Source organism: Notolepis coatsorum (assembly GCF_963971535.1).
Source record: "Notolepis coatsorum genome assembly, chromosome: 8".
In the NCBI taxonomy this organism is placed as follows: Eukaryota; Metazoa; Chordata; class Actinopteri; order Aulopiformes; family Paralepididae; genus Notolepis; species Notolepis coatsorum.
This window is the reverse complement of record NC_140172.1, coordinates 34,964,959-34,984,781: the sequence shown is the minus strand read 5'-3', so window position 1 is coordinate 34,984,781 and position 19,823 is coordinate 34,964,959. Positions and strand designations below refer to the sequence as shown.

Here is a 19,823-nt window from a genome sequence, read left to right as displayed (position 1 = left end):
ATTCTGGCTCCTCCCAGGAAACATCCCGGTGATTTGCTTACCTAATGTAGTATAACTACTAATCTGTCAATATTTTTCCAATATTTTCTAACTTGACAACGCAAACATTCTAAATTGGCCCCGGTTTATTTCCTGTTGCAATGTTAGTTAATACGATAGCTGACAGGAAATAAACTTGGGCCAAGGCTGTTCCTTTAGCAACGGAGTTCTTCTGAGAAGGTCTATAGGCTGGCATATGCCCACTCACATGAAAGAGTTACCGTGACCGAACACTTCAGAGGTCGCACCGGTCAGTGCCACGCCACGAAGTCATTATACATCTGAGGGCACAGTAATCTGGCAGCTTAAAGGGAACCATGCAGAGATCCACTACACTATACTCCCCAGTAATTAGAGAGCTTTGCCAGTCTGACAGCCAATCCTTTCATTTGTATGATAAGCAATGCGTGTCAAACTGAATAAAGCACAAAGTCATGGTAACATGTCAATTAGAAGGAGAGCCCTGCTGAGGTGGAATGTGTCAGTGTTCAGTTCAGTCCTTTACCATCTCAGGGGTTCTTTTTATAATGACGGTTACAGTATGACACATGTATTTTATGTTGTTGACTTCATGGCTTCACCTCCTTCACTACAATGCAACTAGCCCTTCTTCTCAATGTGATACTATAATCTGTGTGACTTGTGACGAACCCAGACAAAAATGCTTATTTTTTGCTTTAGCCTTTATAACAGTTGCAAGGTGTTCTCTCTGTGTGTAGGATTTGCAGTCAAACTCTGGGTATTGGTGACAATATCGGAAAATGTTTGCACTTTTGACAGGACTTTCTGCTGTCCCTCTGCATTTTTTCATCAAACTAGATCATTATTGTTGGTTAGAGGTGATGTGGATATTGTGGATGGTGTGTGTGTGTGTGTGTGTGTGTGTGTGTGTGTGTGTGTGTGTGTGTGTGTGTGTGTGTGTGTGTGTGTGTGTGTGTGTGTGTGTGTGTGTGTGTGTGTGTGTGTGTGTGTGTGTGTGTGTGTGTGTGTGTGTGTGTGTGTGTGTGTGTGTGTGTGTGTGTGTGTGTGTGTGTGTGTGTGTGCACGTGTGTGCGTGCGTACAAACGATACTTGGTCAGCCAATTATGCTCAAGCCTGGCTGTATCCTGTACCCAAAGACCTGTTTCTGATTATATGACTTTGAAATACTTTGAAATACTTAACACTGACTGTGTAATCAAACATGTTTGTTGTGACACGTGTTCCACTGTAGACAGACCTGCAGCCTGGGAAAACAGAGCCCCACAACATCTGTGATCTGCTTCGTACCAGAAACATCCGCTTGATCTCTCTCACGCTGTGGATGGTGTGGTGAGTCTGTACAGTGTAACATGCACGCACGCACGCACGCACGCACGCACGCACGCACACACACACACACACACACACACACACACACACACACACACACACACACACACACACACACACACACACACACACACACACACACACACACACACACACACACACACACACACAGACACACAGACACACAGACACACACCAGACCCTACTAACATGCATGACATCCACCCCCTGCCAAGCCGCTTAACAACAAACAATGATCTGTCAGATGTGCTTTGAGGCCCTGTGAATCAGGTCAAAATGGACTTTTATATAACTGTAAAGTATAGTGTCTGTATTAGCCGTCCTGATCTGCAAACAGATCTGAAATTGGAGCAACACTGTCTGATAATACTGATAGTATGGATCTATCGCATATTATCTTCTTCTCTGGAGAAGATGGTAAGCGCATGTATCATAATGTTAGTGTGCCCCTTTAAGGGGCACTTCATGAAAAATCAATGCTGATTTAATTTGTACATAATCTCACACACATCCAAAAGCCTGTCATCGGGGATATTGAATCCTTGTGTTGTGTTTATTACAGCTCATGTAATAATGATAAGGTACTGTAGCAGTCCCTATAAGACAAGGTATTACTATTTTTTCATCTACATCACTTCATGAAGCTGTAATTAACACAACACAAGGATTCAATGTCCCCGATGACATCACTGGTGGTGACCATATTTCAACTATTTTCTCAACTGTCAAACTAAATTAATGTGATACAGTAGATAGTTTTTGGATGTGTGTGAGGTTATGTGCAAAATAAATCAACATTGTTTTCTGGTGAAGTGTCCCTTTTAACACACTCAGTGCCAGCCATGCGGAGCGCTAAAAGTCTCCGTATGCCAGCGTCCACTTCAATGATAGAGCTCTCATATTTGCAAACGCATAAACTATGTCTTAAATTATGGCTATGTGTCTAATCTGGCCGTCGCTTATCAATGACTTGTTTGCAGTCAACATTGTCGAAACGGATTGTTTTTTAATCGGTTCATTTCCGTTTTATACCATTTTGAAAAACGTTTTTTTTTTTTTTAAGTTTCAGGAAAATATAAAGATTCTGTGATAATCGCCCTTTACTGGAATATTCTGGAATACACAAAAAACGTTGTCATTTTTCGGCCTATTTATGAATCGTTTTCAAATAAATGCTAGATTATCGATAGTATATGTGTACTTATGCACGCTATAGAAGCGAGCTGAAAAATCTATTCTCTCATTTCCTGATCAGCACACACACACGCACGCACACACACACACACACATAGGGCACACGTTGATATCTCTGTGAAAAAGTTCTGATTATCCTAAGACTGGTAAAATAGATTCCTTACCTCAGATCAGATGTTCTCCAAAAAGATTATTCCAATTCCTGATCGCCATTCCAAAATTCGATTACGTTTATTGATCCAACGCTGGGTATTGGAAATATGTATTCCACACTGTTTTGGGGCTTGGCAATGAATCCGATCCTCTCGGGTGACTTGCCCAAGAAGTAAAATGAGGAAGCTGGATTCCCCCCCCCCCCCCCCCCCCCCCCCGTGTTTCATTCAATCCATTCCAAAGGGTTGCAGTACAACAGGGAGAGACGATAGGGGGCGGTATTTTCCCAATGGAGCTCAGAGAGAGTTTGCAGCACTAACGTGAGACTAGATTGATGAAATATGAATTCAAATCGCTAATAAAAAAAAAAGCGAGACATCTCGTCGCTGGCACTCAACGGTCGGCATGAACTAACGAGAAATCTCGTCGCTGGCACTCAAAGTGTTACGGTTGGGATCATGTGCTATTCAAGGAAGAAGTGTAGCTTCAGCAACTTTATGCACCAAAACACCTTTTATTCAATGAGGAAACCAGTCATTTCTGACCCAGAGGTATAATATTGCAGGCAGGCAGCTATATGCTTTTCCGTGCTTTGGATTTCACTCAACCCATGCATGCACCTGTGGTAAAATGTTCCTTTTTGCCAGCTCTTATCCATCTCTGCAATACCTCCTGTCCTTATGACCCTCTTTTCATTCAGCTGTTATCTGTTTCTACAATACCTCCTGTCCTTATGACCCTCTTTTCATTCAGCTCTTATCCATCTCTGCAATACCTCCTGTCCTTATGACCCTCTTTTCATTCAGCTGTTATCTGTTTCTACAATACCTCCCGTCCTTATGACCCTCTTTTCATTCAGCTGTTATCCGTTTCTACTAGGGCTGTCCCCGACTAAGGATTTGGATGGTCGACTATGATTGGCCAAAATTTGCCGTTAGTCCACTATTGGTCGACAAAAAAAATTAATATTTGTAATTATTTTAAATTTTGTACAGTTAAATTTTTTTTTAATCATTCCATTTGGGCTGTGGGGGGTGCTTAATGTCTGAAGGAGTTGACTGAAGGCTTCTTGTCCTCTGCAAAAGCATGCAATTGGTCCACTGATGGATACATCTTGATATTTGTCTAGTCTAGTGTGTTCATTAGATGGGTGAAATCCTCTTTCAGTGCCTCTGTGCCTGTTTTTGTAGGCAGTTAGCCTCTGGTATGTGTGCCATTAGCGTTAGCCACGCTTCTAGGCCTCTTTTCTTTAGGAAAGAATGATAAAAAAAAAAAAAAAATTAAATATTTTTTTTATATATATTTTTTTATATTCTACTAAGAGGCTGGCCAGTCGACTACGGCTCCTTTTGACCGATTAGTTGACTGATCGACTAATAGGGGTCAGCCCTAGTTTCTACAATACCTCCTGTCCTTATGACCCTCTTTTCATTCATTCAAACCATAAACAAGGTGGCCTGTTGGGATGTTAGATTCTAATGTGAAAAACTGTGATTGTATATGTCTGCACTTTATGTGCTCATTTTATGCCTGTCTTTTTTCTGTTGTGAAGCACTTTGAGCTGCAGTTTTCTGTATGAAAGGTGCTATACAAATAAAGTTGTATTATTATTCATTATTATTACTATTCAGCTAGGATGCCTTCTGAGCCTTGTAGTCCAGAGGCATTCTGTGAGAAAAAATTGCTGAACCTCCCACAAATTGCAAAAGAAAACCGGACAAATGATTATTACTCAGAAAAGTCTGCCCTATAATATATAAAAAGTCCAAAGATAAAAAGGTCCAAGTGGTGGAAAGTAGTTTTCAAAGGTGTTTCTTAACCATACCCTGGTCACAGTCAATTTTGCAGAGTAAATTTTACTCAAACTGAGTCCATTTGAGCCCAAGTGAGTAAAATGTACTCAGTTTGAGTCAAATGTACTCAGTTTGAGTAAAATGTACTCAGTTTGAGTAAAATGTACTCAGCGAAATTTACTACTTTTTTGCCTTCGAAAATAAAAAATTTAAGCAACATGACTATTATTATACTAGTATACAAGGTAACATGAATTGGCACTAATCCATATAAATGTTGGGATTGATTAACAAAAAGAAAAGACAACTCACACCCAATGAGAGGTGTTGGCAATATACCATTTAAAAAGTGAAGAATAGCCACACAGTCATGCTCTTCCATTGCAATCCAATGTTTTATTTTATGCCAGTGTTTCCATTGATCAACATAACTTTAAAACAAAATTATTTAAATAACTTAAATAGCACTTTTAGAACATAAACAAACTCTTAAACATGGCTGGTCATCATTACTGTATGTTGCCTGGCTCATCTTCACAATCTTCCTCATCATCATCACATTTTCACACCCCGATCCTTTACAGTTACTACATGCAACAGAGCACTTGATGTCATGCTTATTGCATGTGCACCTTAGGCTGCAGTCTGTCTTGCAGGTGCATCTGATGACCCGTAGGAGTTCCTGCGGAGCCGGTGGTAAGTCCGTTTGGACAAGGACAAGCCCTCCATCACTCTCTTTCCATCCCCAGTCTTGTGGCAGGAGTTTATCTACAGTTAAACTGCTAATCCACTGCTGCACCTGGTAGTACACACCAAGACTGTGGTACTTCGCTGCTGCTGACGTAGGTGGTAGACTCTGTGGATGTACATAAGAAGTGCTAGTAGCCACCTTCTCACAAAAGCGCTTGGGTCGTAGTGAGTCGAGTCCCTCCCCAGGCTTCGCATTGTACAGTTTCAAGTTTCTTTAATAGTTGTCATACAGAAGTACAGAATACTTTTATACAAAATGCTTCTTACTGTTACGCTCCAGAGACTGTGGTAGACAAGATAGTATGAAATAAAATAGTATAGCATGTAAAATAGAAGTAAAAATAGAGGTCACAGTGTTCAGTATAGACATATGTACAATGTTCGATGCAGAATAGAAGTAACTGAGTTACCATACAATATACAATATACTATGCAATGTACTAATATACAATACTATATAGTGCAGAGCACAGGCACAGCAAAGCATTCTCTCCTGGTGACACAACCTCTGTTGTGGAAGCAGACTGTGTGTCAAACACTGTAGCTTGCTCACGGAAGTCACCGCTGGTTGTGAATTTCTTGAGGGGAACTGCTTTTCCAATGGCATAAAGGCGGGAGGTAGCGTCACACCTAGGGATGCTCGATATTGGGTTTTTTACCGATACCGATATACCGATATTGTCCAACTCTTAATTTCCGATACCGATATCAACCGATATCGACCGATACCTATATATGCAGGCCCCCCCCCCCCCCCCCCAAAAAAACTGAATAATTTCAGGTAATTAACATTACATATCTCTTGTTGTGGAATTAACACAACATTATGCATACTTTTGACAATAAATAAAATCAGATTTTTTTCTTACTTGCTTGCCTGGGTAAATAAAGGTTATAGAAATGTAAAAAAAAATAATAATAATAATAATAATAATTTGAAAACCGATACAGATATTTTCCGATATCACATTTTAATGCCAATATCGGCCAATAATATCGGTAGGCCGATAATATCGGACATCCCTAGTCACACCCTGCATGGACGAAGAGGATGTGACACACTGGGACCCAGCTGCTGCTCGACAGCCTTGATGTTCCAGACACGTGGCTTCTTCCTGCTTTTCTTCGGCTCAGGTTTGAAGAAGAGGTCGTGTGACTCGAGGTTGCCCTGGTAGATGAGGAGGACAAGCAGATCTGTATCATCACCAATGAGCACAGTGTTTGTTGTGGTGGCAGATTCCACCGCTTTTTGCACTATTAGGAGATCAGCATCATCTGGGGCATGGTACGTCTGACAGTTCTTCTTTTGTAGGTGACCACTAGGGCTGACCTTCTAATTTCTTTTTTTGGAATTCGAAGCTTCGGGGCCAAGACTCGATTTTAATTCGAAGCTTCGAGATATATACAAAATAAATAAATGTTTCTTTTATTAACTTATATATTTTTTTATGTTGTGGGACTTGTACAGCATTTTGTTCAACTTTGTCAGTGCTGTAAAGTTTAAACCTTTTTAAATCTTAGACAAACAAAACACTTTGCTTTCATGAAATATTGTAAGCCGTCATTTGAGGCTTTATGATGAACACAAATCTGTCAGTGCCGAGTCCGACCTCATCTTAAATAACAAACAGCATTGCTTGTTGTAGTTAACAAAGATAGGCAGAGTTGATTTAGCCAAAAGAAAAAAGAAAAATAATAATATTTCATTATTTGTTAATTTTTTTTTATAATCAATTTCTTTTTTCATATTCGAATCCCATGGCCATCGAACGAAGCTTCGAAGTATTTAAGACAGCCCTAGTGACCACTGAGCATGTTGATGAACTGCTGCTTGTTTGTGTTGTTTGCAAGGAACTCGTCTTTATTCATTGTAACATGTACTCATCTCATCCATGTGGTTACGGCTGCTCCAGTCCTCCTACCTGCTCGTCTGCGGTGTGTCATGTCTTTGGCGGATGTGACCTTATACCTGTCGAACACGACAACTGCCTCTCCATACTTCCTTGTGACATACTCACTGTATAGTTTGCAGATGTCCTTGTATGTGGATCCACGTGTCCACGGGATACGCTGAACAAGTGATCCACCATCCAGCACATGCTGAACACATGGCCAGTGACTCCTTGAAGGCCAGGTGCATGTGTGGATCTAATAATAATACACTTTATTTGTATAGCACATTCTCATAGAGAATCTAATAATAATACACTTTATTTGTATAGCACATTCTCATAGAGAATCTAATAATAATAAACTTTATTTGTATAGCACATTCTCATAGAGGATCTAATAATAATAAACTTTATTTGTATAGCACATTCTCATAGAGAATCTAATAATAATAAACTTTATTTGTATAGCACATTCTCATAGAGAATCTAATAATAATACACTTTATTTGTATAGCACATTCTCATAGAGAATCTAATAATAATAAACTTTATTTGTATAGCACATTCTCATAGAGAATCTAATAATAATAAACTTTATTTGTATAGCACATTCTCATAGAGAATCTAATAATAATAAACTTTATTTGTATAGCACATTCTCATAGAGGATGCAGCTCAAAGTGCTTTACATCAAATCAATTGCATGCACTCTGCTTCACATGAAAATAGACATAAAATGAACATAAAAACAGGGATAGAGTGCATAAAAATACATAACATACAGATGCGCTGATGCATCTTAGGGTTAATAATTTATTTTTGCACATGCACTGTATTGCATCCAACTCTATATCTCATGTAAAACACTTTGTGGACAGTACTGAACACTTTGTGTGGACATCAGAAGGAAGACATGCATACCGGTAGGTAAAACAATTTTTAACATGGGCGGCAATGGAAAATTGTGGCATCACCAATTTCTGTATTTTTCAATACTTTCCACCACTTGGATTTCTTAAGACTTTTGACATGTTATAAGTAACATGTTTATGAGACTAAAACAGTTGAAAGCATTTATTTTGCAATTTGTGGGAGGTCATGTCCTACAATGCCTGGATTATTGACCTGTTTTATGCTCTGTCCATTGAATTATTAAATTATTATACTGCAGCCCAACCAGCCCACAGGGGTTCTTCCTGGAGCTCCCAATTAGCCACTCCAACATCTGTTGACTGCTGTAGATACTGTATGTTAATAATGTGAATGTGTTAAACTACCTGTGCTTAAACTTGTCATAATTCTTCATTTCACCATATTCATCTACTACTACGTCTTCTACAGTCTACTTTTCAGTTTATTTCCTCATTGCCCTTTGTAAATGTTATTTTAGCCATTGTGGTGTAGTGCTGTTGACAACCAGGATAAATCACCTCTTATTTGCTACTTTCATTGTTCAAAGATTCATGCGGTCTCTAATATCTCTAATATCTATGCCACGATAAAGGGTGATAAAGGGTAGATGATGGATCATAAATTCAGTCAAGGTTATATCAGCACAAGGCACTTTTAGAACAAACTGACCTGAGCTGCCTGGATTGCTTTTGCAGCAGTATACAAGAGATAAGATAATAACACTTAGTAATTAAAACCTATTACAGGGTTGGCACAAGGTCCTTGAAGTGCTTAAAGTGCTTGATTATTTACCAAAGAAATTCAAGGCCTGGGATTCCTTGAAAACAGCCAATTTGGTTCTTAAAAAGTCCTTGAAATTCAAATCAACCATTCGCATTGAACGTTTTGTTCATCCATGGTAAAATAGTTCTGAATCAAGATATAATCTTTTTTTATCTAAAGTGTATAACTAATTGTCTGAAATTGATTTTAATCCATAAATATTGAATCCGATTTTTTTTCAATAACAAACTGCATTTAAAAGTGATTGTATCATTTTAAATGCCCTTTTTAAAATGAAAAATTGTGCTTGGGAAAGTACTTGAAAGTCCTTGAATTTCATTTTGCAATGTCTGTGGGAACCCTGACTACCATACAGTATTGAGACATCACACGTTGTGTGTTGTTCATTGCTTTATTTATTGATGTATTTTTGATCTCCCCAGGAACATCCTCTCTGTCGCTTACTTCGCCCTCTCTCTTAACACCTCCAACCTTCACGGGAGCTCCTACTTCAACTGTTTCCTTTCGGCCGCGATCGAGGTGCCTGCCTACACCCTGTCCTGGCTCATGTTCCGCTGCTTCTCCAGGCGCCTCTGTCTCTTCTCCACCCTCTTCCTGGGAGGGATGGTGCTGCTCTGCATACAACTCATTCCGCCAAGTAAGATACTCGAGATCACGTATTGTTTTTAACCCTTGAAAGGGTTAACCTTCTGTAGTGTGGTCGTGAAAGGGTTAACCCTTTGTCGTGTGGCAGTGGAAGGGTTTAACCTTCTGTCGTGTCACAGTGAAAGGGTTAACCATTTGGTAGTGTGGTAGTGAAAGGGTTCAACTGTGCGTTTATATAACTAACAGCCCGCCACCCACCAGCCCAAAGTGTTGTCCATCGTAAGGACATTATCAGCACAGCAGTGTGATCAGAGCAGCGTTATGAATCCAGTATCACTGTGTTATGAGCCATTCACTCACTACAGGATGTTCTCACCACATCCCGATTGTTGAAAGAAACAAAAGAATGAAAGAAAGAAAGTTAGGTAGAAACATGAAAGCGCATAACTTCTTTACTGGTGATAACAGTTGAACACATTAACAAACATGGCTACCCCTGAAGAGGCAAAGTTGAAGAGTAAGTTTCACATCAATCAGGTCTATGGTGTAGGAGTTTATTTATTTGGATCTCTTTTTAGCTAATTGGGTAATCGTCCAAAAGTTAATTTACAACATTTACAAAACATTACAAATATTTACAAAACATTTAAATATACAATAATGCATACATAAATATTCATATTCATACATAATCTTGACACACATATATCACACATAAACCTTATAAAGGTTATTGTAATGAGTTCCACAATTTAACAGTTCTGAAAATGAAAGTCTTTTTATTTTTTTTTATATTTAATTTTACATTTTTAAATTGTTGTCTCTTATTCTTGTGTTGAGTTGAAGTTTATCACATACTAAGACAAATAATTCATACAATAACACAAAACGGCAATCCAAATGTCTGAGTTCCTGAAATCAGTGCAAGGGAACGTTGTCCCACATGTTGCACACTGTGGGCCGTCCCATCGCACCATGCAGTCCACTCTGTGGGCCGTCCCATCGCACCATGCAGTCCACTCTGTGGGCCGTCCCATCGCACCATGCAGTCCACTCTGTGGGCCGTCCCATCGCACCATGCAGTCCACTCTGTGGGCCGTCCCATCGCACCATGCAGTCCACTCTGTGGGCCGTCCCATCGCACCATGCAGTCCACTCTGTGGGCCGTCCCATCGCACCATGCAGTCCACTCTGTGGGCCGTCCCATCGCACCATGCAGTCCACTCTGTGGGCCGTCCCATCGCACCATGCAGTCCACTCTGTGGGCCGTCCCATCGCACCATGCAGTCCACTCTGTGGGCCGTCCCATCGCACCATGCAGTCCACTCTGTGGGCCGTCCCATCGCACCATGCAGTCCACTCTGTGGGCCGTCCCATCGCACCATGCAGTCCACTCTGTGGGCCGTCCCATCGCACCATGCAGTCCTCTCTGTGGGCCGTCCCATCGCACCATGCAGTCCACTCTGTGGGCCGTCCCATCGCACCATGCAGTCCACTCTGTGGGCCGTCCCATCTAGGGATGTCCGATATTATCGGCCGACCGATATTATCGGCCGATATCGGCAGTAAAATGTGATATCGGAAAATATCGGTATCGGTTAAAAAAAAAAAAAAACAATAACAATATTTGCTATATATATATCCAGTAAAATTATTAGTTACCTGAAATTATTCAGTTTTTTGGGGGGGGGGAACCCTGCATATATCGGTATCGGTTGATATCGGTTGATATCGGTATCGGAAATTAAGAGTTGGACAATATCGGAATATCGGTATCGGTAAAAAAGCCAATATCGAGCATCCCTAGTCCCATCGCACCATGCAGTCCACTCTGCCCTTTCAACACCACACCACAACACCATTCTTACTGCCTTGTTCAGTGGGATCTGCAGCCTCTCCATATCTCTCTTAGTTACATTACCCCACACCACACAGCAATCATGAATGTGACTGTAGATTAGACTATGAGATATTACCTTAAACCCTGCAAATCGTCTCACCATTCCTGCCATTTCCATGACTCTTTTAGAACGATCTGATGTCTGAGCTGCCCATGAGAGATTGTTTTGTATTTTATCTCCTAATAATTAGATTTCTGTAACCTTTTTAATTTGAACACTGCCATAGGTTAAGTACCATGGCTTCAATTCCTTTCTCTTTTTTTGCAGTACATATGATAATATCTTTTGTTGTATTTACATTTAATTCCAATTGATTGTTTTCCACCCAATCAATGACACGCTTAAAATCATTTGATAGATATCCATGCAACTGAGTTTGTGAATCTGCTACTGCAGTGATTGTTGTATCATCCTTAATCATATGTGCATTAGAGTTGGCTAAGACTAAATGAAGATCATTTGTGTATAATAATATACAACCAGTCCAGGTTGTGTGTCAATAAAATACTGATTATAAAAAAATATATTACTACCAAGGTCCAAGGCAACTCCCTTGTGAAATACCACAATTAATCATATGTGTGGAAGAAAAAGAGCCATGGACAAAGACAGATTGCTTTCTATAATTTAAATAGGAATTCATCCAATTGATAGAATTATTACTGAAACCATAGTGAATGCATTTTAAGTAGAATTGTGTGATCTACCATGATCAAGGGCACTTAGCCACTCATCCATCAAAACTGTTTTAGTAGAAGGATTTTTATGGTATGCATGTTCAGCATGGGTTAGAAGGTTATTAGTTTCCATATATTTCCCAATGTGAACACTTACTATTTCCAATATTTTGCTTAAAGGCCCAGGTTTTCAAAGTTTTTAGGTAACACTTTATAATAATCATCCTTAATAAATAGTTATTTGATCAGTATTTCACATTAGTTAATTATTATTTTGTTGGTAACTTATTATAAATGATAACTTATAACTAGGAGAAGCCAACCCCCCCCCCCTTCACTCAGTAAGGACCCTTGGAACCTGGTAAGAAAAGCCACCTGGTGGAACAAAGCTGAATAGTGCTGGAGGTCTGTGTCAGGAAATTACATAGATATGAGGGAAGTTTTAAAACCATAAAGCATACTGTACATGGTTCTCTTTTTATTCTGAAACCTAAATAAATAGGATTCAAATATCTGTAAAACAGGCTAATCGGTATGCCTACAGTTATTCCCTTAGCCATCTAGTCACTCTAGTGACTAGCTTGACTAGCAACTAGACTAGCGATTAGCGACTAGCTTGAATCCTAGCTAGCTTCCTAGTGAAATTGTGTGATGGCTGTAGTAGGACTACAACCCAGGTCTTTGGCCAGGTCTTGCTCGAAAAAGAGATCTTTGATCTCAAGTGACTACCTGGTAAAATAAAGGTAAAATAAAATAAAACCCCATTTCCATTAACAAGCTACTAACTACTACTAACACAGAACCAAACCATAGTCAGAAAGGATGTCACAACTTTGATTTGAATCAGAATGCTCCTGGCGGAAAAGGGGCAAGGAGCACATGTGTCTTTCGAGTTGTTTACTCGCTACCTAGCAACAAGACTACTGTAAACTGAGTAAATAAATGTAATTTGGCTAGTGGAAAAAGTGAGTGGACAGACCTCTATGGCCATTGCTAAAGTATCATAAAGTATCATTTATTGTACAGTTTTGTATAATTTTGCATGAAGAAATAGATTACACTATGTCTTAATTAACTCATAATGAATTTACAGACAAAGAATGGGAAAATGCTCTTGCCCGAATACACTCTTCTTCAATATGTGCCCGCCATTCACTGATACAGTTCAAGCTCCTCCACCGTCTATATTGGTCAAAGACTAGACTTGCAAAGATAAACCCTGGCATGGATCCCACATGCGACCGGTGCCACCAAGCCCCTGGCTCACTTATTCATATGTTTTGGCATTGTCCAGCACTGGCCCCTTTCTGGACTTCCATTTTAAAATTTTATTCAGACATATTTTTTATGAATGTTGACCCATGCCCTCTTATTGCATTATTTGGTCTGACACCGGAGAACGCTGCAATATCTATTGGGCAATCCAGCGCCATGGCCTTTGCCTCACTCATTGCCAGACGCCTCATCCTATTCAACTGGAAGGCAGCCACTCCCCCTTCACACTTACACTGGATGAGGGATGTTATGTCTCTTATACATATAGAGAAAATCAGATTTACAACACAAGGCCACACAGATACCTTCCACAAAACATGGCAGCCCTTCCTATCTCATTTCAAAACCCATATGACTCCTTCCAAACTTTGGACCCCATGACCCCCCTCCTTCCCCCATCTACCTTCCTGACACTGCTAGCCCACGTATGGCTGGGGAGATGGCATTGTGGTGGTCTGCTAAGGGTGTTAAATTTACTTTCCATTTGATTTGTTTTACCATCTGGAAATTACGCTACTAAAATGGAGAGTATTACTTATATTATATATTATTATTACTGTCTTTCCTATTTATATTTTTTCTTGTTTTCTTTTAATTTTACTTCATTTCTTTTTGCGTAGTTTTGTCTGTCACATCTGTATTTATGTTTAATTATTTAAATGTTCTTTTATTTTTATTTTTTATTTTACATGTATGTTTGTCGTCGCCCTCACTGGGTGGGATGGGGTGGGATTAGGGGATAGGAATGGGGAAGGAAATGGAAGTTGTATAATTTGGATAACTGAAATGTATAAATCTGCATAAATTCTTCCAATAAAAAAAGATAAACCATAATGAATAGGGAGACCTGAACCTTCTTGGGTTTTTCATCCTAAACAACACTTTCAATTAAACTTTGGATTTATTCAGAAACCTGACCTCAATTTGGAACTTTATCCCCAACTACTTGTTGTTAATACTAAGCCATTACGTGTCCACTATGCCCATAAAAACCATCTGACACCAATGTTTTTTTCAGTTTTTCTTTATCTGTCATTATTTTCATGATTATACACAAAATGAGGATCCTAAGTGGCTTAGAAGCTGAGATATTGTTAGATACAGGTTTTTACATTGTGGCTAACTTGAAGATCCAAGATGACCGCCATAATGTATTTTGCAGGAAGTGGTTCCTATCAAAAATGGAAAGCTATGGCTATGGTCAGCATTTGGGGAAAATATGGTGCTTTTGTACGGAGCGTCCACATTAATCTCAAATCAAGCACTAACCTGCCTGACTATGGGGCGAATTCACAAAGAATGGATTGCGCCCGCTAATAGCACCCTTAACTGCGTGTGATTTGCGCCCGCTGTTTGCTCCGTCTTAAGGACCTATTCACTAAAGATATTGCGTGAATGCTATACAAGTGCAAACGCGCCCATACGGTGTGCAATTTGCTCCTGATATCTGTCAGAGCAGTTGGCTCGCGGAGTGCAATTTGCTCCTGATATGGTAAAATAGTATAAATACTGCCCATGCAACATTATGCATGTCCTAGGACAATGGCAGACATAAAACAGAAGCTTCAATTCTCTGATCGCGAATTGTAAGTCCTGACGAATCAATACTGTAGCTCTTCTAGTCCTTGGGCCAAACACTTTTTTGGTACCAATTGGGTCGGCAAATTCTAGATGTGATTTTTTATTTTTTATTCCTATACATCCCTAGATTGTGTTTTGATATGATAGACATTTTGGTTTTGTAGCTTATTTGTAAAACTGAGTTTTCGCAAAATAAGTCTCCTGCCATATATTGCTCCCCTTCATAGATTCATTCGTAGGTCAGGTTGTGGGGGTATTAGAGACATAACCATGATCACGTTTTATGCACCTGAGTCTCTTGATCACATAGAGTCGATCGGACCTTCCTATGCTGAGCTATATGGTAACTTTCGCGCACCTACCCCCTACAGGTGAATGCCTTATTGTTGCGGTATTATGCGATAGGTGCACAGAGGTTACCATAGCTCAGTGTAGGAAGGTCCGAAGGGCCAATCGACTCAGGGTTTATCTCTACGTGTTCAGGAGACTCAGGTGCATAAAAACGTGACATCTAGAGATGTATATATACATAGGAATAAAAAAAATCACATCTAGAATTTGCCCACCCAGATGGTACCAAATCGTCCAATTTGGTTTGTCATGTCATCCCAAAATAAATTAGTTTGAGCAGACCTGTCCATGGTGCTGAATCTTTTGGCCGAAGTTGGGCACTGTGTGCCAGTGAAAACTGTGTGCCAGTGAGACATTAAGTTGTATTTAATGTTTAGTTAAGAGAATAGAATCCGCATTCTCATATACTCCAGAATACACTTTTCATTGACAGGAGTCTATTCCTCATGGACCTGATGAAACGTTATAAATTAAAAGTTTATTCTGGAGCATATGAGCGTGCGGGTTCTATTCTCTTTATTGTGATTATTACCTAACCCAACGGATCACCAGAGACGTTGGCCACGACACCCCTTATAAATGCGATCCAATTCTCTGAAGATGTAAATAACGTCACTTTAACTGCACGTCGCAATTAACGCCGATCTTTGTGAATTGGAGTGTTTTTGCAATGAGGCTCATTTGCATAGAAAGCGGCACATTTCCTGCCCATAGTACCTCATTTAAATACCCCCAAATAGCACGGACGCACAGAGACGCAATGATGACGGCAACGCAGTTAGCACGGTATTTCACCCTTTGCGAGTGCTTTGTGAAAAAAAATGGCACTTGAGGTGAAAGGGAACTGTTAATCAACAGTAACAGTGTGGTCACGGTTATGGTAATAAAAGGACATAAAAGGATGGCTTGGTAGTGTTGAGGTAAAAGCACTTGCGATGTAGCGTCCTGGGCAACGACAGCTGGGCACTTGGACAGCTGTGTTCTTTAATGTTGCTATAGTTACAGGTTGGGCAGCGGATGAATTTAGAACGGTGATTAAACTTGAGCCAGACTACAAGTGCATTAAACAGTTTTAACTCATACCTGCCGGCCAATCAGGAAAGAGTATTCACCCAAACCATGGAAGGTAAACTATACTCTTAACTAATCCAAAGCCAGAAGTGTTGTCAGCGACCCATATATAATAATCATCTGTCAATGATTCTTTGGTGTGTCTGTCAATGATTCTTTGGTGTGTATGTCAATCATTCCTTGGTGGTGCTGTCAATCATTCCTTGGTGGTGCTGTCAATCATTCTTTGATGGGGCTGTCAATCGGGTTGTGTGAGCAGGTGTTGTCTATTTGGTCCATTTTAATTATGTGTAGATGCTCTTCCCCTTCTCTTTAAAAGCAGGAGGAACTGGCTGGCAAACTGAATTCTCTAACGACCCCTCACCTGTGAGGACCTCATGGCCACATCTCTGAGAACATGTTAGCTTTAATTAAAATACTCTACAAGATGGTGTGCCGCTAGGCGGCTGAGTGGCGCAGTGGGCAAGGCGCTCGCCACCAACGCAGGAGATGCTGGTATCGAGCCCAGCTCTCTGCGTTGCTACCGGCTTGGCCGGCCGTCATACTAACACAATTGGCAGTGTTAGAGGGTGGGAAAGCCGGTGGGTGGAGATTGGACGTTGTGGACAGCGACTCCTACAGGTCGGTTTGGTGACGCCGGTGCGGCGGAAACAGGAAGTGACGGGGGCAGCGTGAGCCTCCCACGCGTTACTCCTCGCCACTGAGAGTTCGAGCTGCTGCGGTGAAAAGATGCAACAGGCTGCCTCCTCGTGTACCGGAGGGGACACGTGATGCAAGGCTTCTATCCTCACTACAGCCGACCAGTGGGGGGCATAGTCTAGCAATGTTCAAGACAGGGGAGGGGAGAATTGGATACACGAAATTGGGATGGGAGAAAAATAGAAAATAAGGAGAAAAAGTGGATACAAAAAAAGAAAGGCCTCAGGCTTAAGTGTACAATTAGCCTACATATTCAGTAGCTTGGGTTTGACGGAGCTGGGCTTCTTTATTTAGTTTCGCCTGTTTGGAGGTGTTGTGGTCACTGCAAAGTTGTTGTACCTGAATAACTACTCCAGCTGACCTTAGTGACCACACCCTGTGAGTTCCGGTGTTTTATCTTGGATTTATGTTTAATTTTGTGGTGTTGGGGGGGAAAAAAGGCCAATCTGGCACACATTCCTGGCCTGGGTCTTGGTAGTACCGCCACACACTGACCATTTAATGCTGTTTTTTTCCCCAGATCTAACCTCTGTAGCCATAGCCCTGGAGATGGCAGGGAAGTTTGGGGTGACAACAGCGTTTGCTATCGTCTATGCCTACTCTGCGGAGCTCTACCCGACCGTGCTGAGGAACACGGCCATAGGCGCCTGCTCCATGGCCTCCAGAGTGGGCAGCATCTCTGCTCCGTTCTTTATTTATCTGCGTAAGGACACTTGACTTGCTCTGCATTTCCTCTGCTCTCTTGAGCTTTCTGATTTGTGTCTACAGACTTCCCCCCGAGTCGACTGATTCCGGATCGGTTGATGACTGAGAACATAGAAATGAAAGTCGGTCGTTTGATGCGGACCTCTAACTTGCCTGTTAACATTGGCCTAAATCAAAACAGAAACACGACAAAAGTTTATGTGGTCAGAATGACTGTAGTCGGTCTTTAGGGTTACATTTAAAACCACCTCTGTTACATTTGCAAAACAAATATTATCTGTCACTTGATTTATCTCATTAACAAAAAATATATATGTTTAGTATTTTTTGTCAAGAGGTTATTCTGCACTCAGCACAGATCTCTCTCGTTTTCCTTAACGGGCCCCTTTACATGGTCTGGTAAGCAAACCCAGAATGTATTAGCCACACTCCCCAGTGTTAGAGACTCACCCAGCTCTGCTAAGAGTTGTTAGGTAATAGATTAGGTTAGGTAGTAGAATAGGTTAGGTAGTAGATTAGGTTAGGTAGTAGGTTAGGTTAGGTAGTAGGTTAGGTTAGGTAGTAGGTTAGGTTAGGTAGTAGATTAGGTTAGGTAGTAGGTTAGGTTAGGTAGTAGGTTAGGTTAGGTAGTAGGTTAGGTTAGGTAGTAGGTTAGGTTAGGTAGTAGATTAGGTTAGGTAGTAGGTTAGGTTAGGTAGTAGGTTAGGTTAGGTAGTAGGTTAGGTTAGGTAGTAGGTTAGGTTAGGTAGTAGGCTAGGTTAGGTAGTAGATTAGGTTAGGTAGTAGGTTAGGTTAGGTAGTAGGTTAGGTTAGGTAGTAGATTAGGTTAGGTAGTAGGTTAGGTTAGGTAGTAGGTTAGGTTAGGTAGTAGGTTAGGTTAGGTAGTAGGTTAGGTTAGGTAGTAGGCTAGGTTAGGTAGTAGGTTAGGTTAGGTAGTAGGCTAGGTTAGGTAGTAGATTAGGTTAGGTAGTAGAATAGGTTAGGTAGTAGATTAGGTTAGGTAGTAGGTTAGGTTAGGTAGTAGGTTAGGTTAGGTAGTAGATTAGGTTAGGTAGTAGGTTAGGTTAGGTAGTAGGTTAGGTTAGGTAGTAGGTTAGGTTAGGTAGTAGGTTAGGTTAGGTAGTAGGCTAGGTTAGGTAGTAGGTTAGGTTAGGTAGTAGGCTAGGTTAGGTAGTAGATTAGGTTAGGTAGTAGATTAGGTAGTAGGTTAGGTTAGGTAGTAGGTTAGGTAGTAGGTTAGGTTAGGTAGTAGGTTAGGTAGTAGGTTAGGTTAGGTAGTAGGTTAGGTAGTAGGTTAGGTTAGGTAGTAGGCTAGGTTAGGTAGTAGATTAGGTTAGGTAGTAGGTTAGGTAGTAGGTTAGGTAGTAGGTTAGGTTAGGTAGTAGGTTAGGTAGTAGGTTAGGTAATAGATAAGGTTAGGTAGTAGGTTAGGTAGTAGGTTAGGTTAGATTAGGTAGTAGGTTAGGTTAGGTAGTAGGTTAGGTAGTAGGTTAGGTTAGGTAGTAGGTTAGGTAGTAGGTTAGGTAGTAGGTTAGGTTAGGTAGTAGGTTAGGTTAGGTCATTGGTTAGGTTAGGTAGTAGGTTAGGTTAGGTAGTAGATTAGGTTAGGTAGTAGGTTAGGTTAGGTAGTAGGTTAGGTTAGGTAGTAGGTTAGGTTAGGCAATAGGTTAGGTAGTAGGTTAGGTTAGGTAGTAGGTTAGGTAGTAGGTTAGGTAGTAGGTTAGGTAGTAGAATAGGTTAGGTAGTAGGTTAGGTTAGGTAGTAGATTAGGTTAGGTAGTAGATTAGGTTAGGTAGTAGGTTAGGTTAGGTAGTAGGTTAGGTTAGGTAGTAGGTTAGGTTAGGCAATAGGTTCGGTAGTAGGTTAGGTAGTAGGTTAGGTTAGGTAGTAGGTTAGGTAGTAGGTTAGGTTAGGTAGTAGGTTAGGTAGTAGGTTAGGTTAGGTAGTAGGTTAGGTTAGGTAATAGATTAGGTAGTAGGTTAGGTTAGGTTAGGTAGTAGGTTAGGTTAGGTAGTAGGTTAGGTTAGGTAGTAGGTTAGGTTAGGTAGTAGGTTAGGTAGTAGGTTAGGTAATAGGTTAGGTAGTAGGTTAGGTTAGGTAGTAGGTTAGGTTAGGTAGTAGGTTAGGTAG

General features: G+C 40.6%; 1 protein-coding gene across 1 annotated transcript in view; it reads left to right on the top strand.

The window, feature by feature from the left end:
- slc22a21 (solute carrier family 22 member 21) overlaps positions 1–19,823 on the top strand; it is a 57,782-nt gene that overhangs the window by 31,096 nt on the left and 6,863 nt on the right. Inside the window, exons 6-8 of the mRNA XM_084319988.1 lie at positions 1,253–1,350; positions 9,271–9,485; positions 17,509–17,691. Of these exons, the coding sequence (XP_084176114.1) occupies positions 1,253–1,350; positions 9,271–9,485; positions 17,509–17,691 (496 nt within the window). The remainder of the gene's footprint in view (positions 1–1,252; positions 1,351–9,270; positions 9,486–17,508; positions 17,692–19,823) is intronic.